General features: G+C 40.3%; 1 protein-coding gene across 1 annotated transcript; it reads right to left on the reverse strand.

The window, feature by feature from the left end:
* Positions 1–1,316: 1,316 nt before the first annotated feature.
* Positions 1,317–1,624, reverse strand: LOC148120040 (large ribosomal subunit protein eL37-like). The gene has a single exon (XM_087896290.1). It carries the CDS (start codon positions 1,617–1,619, stop codon positions 1,326–1,328), a length of 294 nt encoding a protein of 97 aa, XP_087752416.1. The 5' UTR covers positions 1,620–1,624; the 3' UTR covers positions 1,317–1,325.
* Positions 1,625–5,772: the final 4,148 nt, after the last annotated feature.

The following is a 5,772-nucleotide window of genomic DNA, read 5'->3' on the forward strand; positions in this document are numbered from 1 at the left end:
AGAGTCTTAGGATTGATGTTATTTTTTTAAGAGTCTCAGAGCTAAAAGAAGTGTCATCAAATCCTGAAATATTTGGTTAGAGCGACAACCCTGAAAAACTACTCGTTTAAGGCCTTTAAGAAGCTGAGCGTTGGGCTAGGTGATAGGCTACTGAAAGACACTTGGTTTTATTTTTCCCCATAGCCCAAGAATATGTTTATTTTTATTTTAATATTCTATTTAGAATACTACTTGAGGTGCACTTACTAAACTAATGAAATCTAATATGCTGATTCATATTATAGGCATAATAAAAATGTGTTCAAGAATCTTTTAAGTAAATTTGTAAAGATCATAGCTGTATTCTTGGAAAAATCTATTCTGCCTCTGTTGATATTTAATGCTGATATAGAAAGAATATGGGCTTGTAATTGCAATCCAATAGCTCTCTGGGTTCATGTGTTTTATTAAAAGGAAGACAAGTCAATTCTTGTAGTGTATCAGTAAGACAGTATTAACCTTTGTCAAATGTCTTGGTGACAAATTTATAGTCAGAAAGTTGAAACTCTTTTTATTAACTCCTTTCTCTGTGGAAATGAATTTGGCTTAAAACTCTTATTGATTTTATCCCCATATCATTATCAAATCACATTTAAACTATTATTCACTTAAGCATTTGTTTATTATTTCTTTTGCCAACTATAGTTTTTGATGTAAGATGAGCATCAATATAGAAGCAAAGAAAACAATCAAACATGATTTGTCAAGTGTTTGTGTCTGCTGCCCTATTCCTACAATTAAGCTGTACTCGCTCAGATGGGATACTTGGATCTAATGCATGATCAAAGCAGATTTTATGTGTCAGGACTTCGAAGAGTGAAAGCAGGTATGATTATTAATGCTAAGACTGAACCACTATAGTAGCTTACCCAGTTATCTACAGACTAAAGATGCATGAGATAAAAGTAATATAACTAAATGTTCAATTGCCAACATCTGCAAATCTCCTTAGTACTTCACTTTGGTGCGTACATTAAGGAATATTAACTTTCAAGCATTCTTAGTGTGCTGATGTGAAGATATCCCTCTAGAACATTGGTTCTCAGATGTGAGCTGCCATCACAGTTACCTAGACAGTTTTAAAGATGTAAACTATTGCCCTCTTCCACTTCCTCTGAAGTTTCTAATTCAGTAGATGTGGGAGAGAGTCTAACAATCTGCATTCCTCTAGGTTTGGGGGTGATACTATTATTGATGGTCCAGTGTAGAGGACATTTTGATCACTTCTATTCTTTTTTTTTCCATTTTGGAAACCAGAACATTTATTTTACGACAAATTGAAATCCTCAAGATGAACTGGATGTTGCAACAGCTGCCCTCTTGGGTTTAGGGGTTGTCCCTTCACGGAATCCATGTCTGAATCTTCGGTAGACAATTTTTAGGTGCCTCATCCGCCCGGTCCCGGTAGTGTTTCGTTTCTCAGCCTTGGCACTCCAGTTGTACATTCTCTTGCGCTTGGCAGGGTAGCCACATTTGCCACAGGTAGACTTCTGAAGGTGGTAGGCCTTAGAACCACAGCGGCGGCACAACTTGTGCGTCTTGTTGCGACGCTTTCCGAAGGATGACGTTCCTTTCGTCATCTTGCCTCTGCTGCCGAGGCCAGAGAGACCGGAAGAGCTGATCACCTCTATTCTAAAAGAACAAAAATCACGCTAGATGTTGAGTTGCAAAATTTCATAATGAATCACTTACTCAAATGAACTGTTGCCAAAACATTAATAAGGGTAGCAGTGAAGGTGTTTGTAGCTGAACCTACAGAAGAACTGGGAAAAGAAGAAAAGAGGAACAAAAATCCTCTAAAAATGGCTTCAATGATGGATCAAACACAAGAAGAGGGAGAAAAATCTCACACATCAGTTCATGCGGTTGAGAGGATGAGTGTCAGCGTGTCATCCCTGCGCAGATGACCTCACAACATCAGATTTGTATACAGGGAAATAAAGATGCTGATGGAAGAAACGAAACACAGGAGCTGAGGCTACATCTAAGTCTAAGGCGCTTGCTGAATGAGAATGAGAACCGAATTCGGTTCCACAGGAAGCCGGGTATCAAGCAGGATGCACTCGCAGGCATCTATGATCCCAGCACTGTAGAGGCTGAGACAAAAAAAAAAATCCCCGCTGTTCATAGTCTAGTCAAGTCGGTCAGCTCCAGATTCAGCTAGAGACTGGCTCCAAAACCTCTAGCCTCCACACATACATCTATACATATGTATGTGCATATGTACCTGCATATATACATAATTACTGCACACACAGGCACACACACCCACAGAGAGAGAGAGAGAGAGAGAGAGAGAGAGAGAGAGAGAGAGAGAGAGAGACTCTTCTTCCCCAAGGTAAGGAAAGCTCTAAAGAACTTTAAGATGCTACGCTGCCTTCCATCCATATGTAATAGCTGAAGTCTGATAAAGGTTAGCTTTATGACGCATGGAGGAGATCACTAAATGATCAACTGCCAGAATAGAGAGTCTAGATCCTTGCCTGAACAGCTGTCCTTGGGGCTGCACCCCCTCCCCGTAGATTCCTTTGTCCAACTAGTCATGCAAACACATCTGTTGTCTGTAGGTAATGGCCAGATGCACACCTCCCTTCCTGAATGATGCCAGAGGTAACTCAGATTCCTAAAACCATAGAAGCTTCAAATCAATGCTAGTGTTCAGACACACCTCTTACTGCCAAGTCACTAACACCCAGGGAAAAGCAATGTCATCTTAAACATCCCCAACATCCTAAACAAGCTCTCTGCATCAGTCAGAGACCTTTTTTAGTTATGGATTACAGCAATCAAGAACCAGCCTGGATAAGAAATAATATTTTCCTAAGTTTAATTTGTTGAGTAAAAGAGGTCCAATGGGGCAGTCTAGAACCAGTGTAGTGGTTTCTGAACTCATTGGGAGCCCAGATCCCTACCAGCTTCATGGCTGACCATCACGACTGACCATCATGGACCACCACAACTGACCACCATGAACCATCATGACTGACCACCGTGGACCATCATGACTGACCATCACCGACCATCATGACTGACCACCATGGACCATCATGACTGACCACCATGGACCATCACGGCTGACCATCATAAGCCTGTCTTTGTGATCTTGATAGTGATGCTGGGCACCAGCTGATGAAAGGCACATTGTAGCAGCACATTGCCTGCTAGGGCCAAGGCTATGTTCCTACTCCTGTCTAAATGAGGCTGCTTACGTCTCTCCGCAAAGCCCTTCTTGGATTCGGCTGTCAGGAAGCTTGGAAAATAATAACTTTCAGCAAGGAACCCAAGTCAAAATTAAAATTCTGTTAGTCAAAGGAAGACACTATGAGATGCCAACAAATACAAAGAAATGAAAAGGCTTTCTTTCCACCATAGAAAGTGGTTGAATGGGGACTCCCCCTCATCACACAGTCGCATCACCCTGCCTGAGAGTCTCACACCTATGGACCACAAGAGCTACCCAGAAAGGGAAAGACAGAGCCCTGGCACTCTGAGACTCCAGTGTTGCACTCCAGGTGGTGCTTGTGACTGAGGGGTTACCAAGGGCCATGCTCTGAGAAGCTCTACAGCTCCGTCACCATTTGCCAGTTTTCTGCCACTGCCTGGCATATTGTTGACCATCCTCTACTTAAAATCAAAGAACAACAGCAACAAAACAAAAACTCGCTTTCTTCCTCTTTAACTCTTTTATTCTCCATAATTATATCTGGCAGATGGGCACTGTCTCACTCTCTCAAATCCTTGTTTCATTGATACAAAAAAAAGTTGGATCAATGATAGATGAATTTTAGGAATGTAGTTAAGTCCTTCTCTGAAGGCAGGCTACTGCAAGAATCCCCAGGAGGAGGCTAAGCTGAGCTCCGGGTTGAATCCCAGCCTCCTAGGGCTCCAGTGGCTGGAAAAGGCCGCTCAGGCACCTCAGTCCATCTAACAGTGAGTGATTAACAGTCAAGTGCAATCTCCAGTGCTTTATTCCAGCCCCTGCTCAGCCTCCTCTTTAACACTCAGGTAAATGTCAAAAATGCACCCAGGGATTATAGCTGACAAGGGGTAAAAGCCTTCATGTTGTCCTCCAAAGGTTAGGGTTCCCAGGCCCAGTTGGAAGTCCCAATCTCCAATAACCATTAATCCACTCTCTTCCGGTAGGAGTGAGCATATTTACGGCTGCAGTCACTAAAGGGTGAAATAAAGATTAGTTTTTAGTTAGGAACGCAAAGCTTTTGAGATCAATACAAACTCACTGCTGAAATCAATCTAAAGTTTGGAATTTTTAAGTAAAGATTTACTAGGCTTTCTTGTACATTTAATTTTCCAAAGGGAAAACAAGTCCAGAAATGTAACATAGTAACCAAATCCAGTAAACACCAACTGACCAGGCTTATGCATAAAGAAGTGTGAAAAGCAATAAAAATGTCCAAAATGCAGACTGTAAATTCTCAAATAAACAGGTAAAACCAAAACACATATACAGATTTACATAAGAATCCTAGCAAATCCACTCGTCTACTCAAAAATGTAAATAATCAATAGACATTAATAACGAGCTTATTCATGCATTTCCTTATTACTGTACATATTAAGGGTTTCAATTATTTGTATTTAGACAGATAAATGCATAGCCTTATTTTTTATAAAAGCTTTCAAAAAGATACAGGATTTTCCTGAAAAACAAAAGCTACTATTTGGATGAAAAAATAAGTGGGCTGGAAATACATGGCTTGTTATAGTCCTCTGCCGTTCATGTTTGATGCATGTATACAATTTATTATGCAATTTCTTGAGATTTGACACAGTAATTGTCTGGCAAACCATAGCTTTAATGACTATTTTCTGTTTCATATGAGAAGATTGTAGGTATTTTAGGAAAATGCCTTAATAGATCAATGTCGATAAGTACTCGTCTGCTTGGTACATATCTATAGGTTGGGAAGATTAGGAGATTTTTCAGAGGACTATGATTCCATGTAGTAAATTTATTTCTTCAGCAAAGTGCATGAGGCTTACAGCAAGCTATATCTCCAGGAATTATTTAAACTACCCTTGAGCCTTTAGAACAGGACTGCATCTTTTCTCGGGAGAGCATGGAGGAGTGAGCGGCCCCACAACCAGTAGAGGAGACCAGAAAAAGAGTTCATGGAAGTAGGCAATGCCAGAGGCGGAAGCACCCATCTCAGAAAAAAACTTAGTTTTTGACTGGACTATTGTGATAAGAGCTTTGTGTTCTCTGCAATTATTGAAATGTAAGATCATCAAACCACTTTAATCAGCTCTACTATCAGGATTTGTTTGGGACTCTTTGCCTGGCACTGGAATGGGGGTCAAAGCCTTTTTACCTACAGTGGAACAGTGCATTCTGTCACTCAGGAGACAAGAATTCTGTTTCTATGGATAGTTGCCGCTCTCTTTGAAATATTTTGGAGGTGCTACAACACACTGTAGGTGCTTTGTGTTAGTATTGACATCTTCTACCCAATGCTACACTTTGGAAAGTTACAGAGCCCTAGAGGAATGTGTGGGTGTAGGTGCCTAAATAGGAGAATCTACACAGGAGATATGTAATATTGTTTACCTCAGTAAAACTGCTACCTGGTGCTAAAATTATATTTTAACTAATGTTACTCACCAAAGATGTGTAAAGTATATTTTAAGTTTTACAAATTTTGTGTATATACGCATTAATTCCATTTACTACATATGTGATAATACACACGAAGTGGTCACATAAATTTGTATATT

Source organism: Myodes glareolus, chromosome 13 (assembly GCF_982192425.1).
Source record: "Myodes glareolus chromosome 13, mMyoGla1.1, whole genome shotgun sequence".
Lineage (NCBI taxonomy): Eukaryota > Metazoa > Chordata > Mammalia > Rodentia > Cricetidae > Myodes > Myodes glareolus.

What these genes read in the sequence shown, in the direction of transcription:
- LOC148120040 (XM_087896290.1), bottom strand. Translation starts at nt 1,619, where the DNA reads ATGACGAAAGGAACGTCATCCTTCGGAAAGCGTCGCAACAAGACGCAC.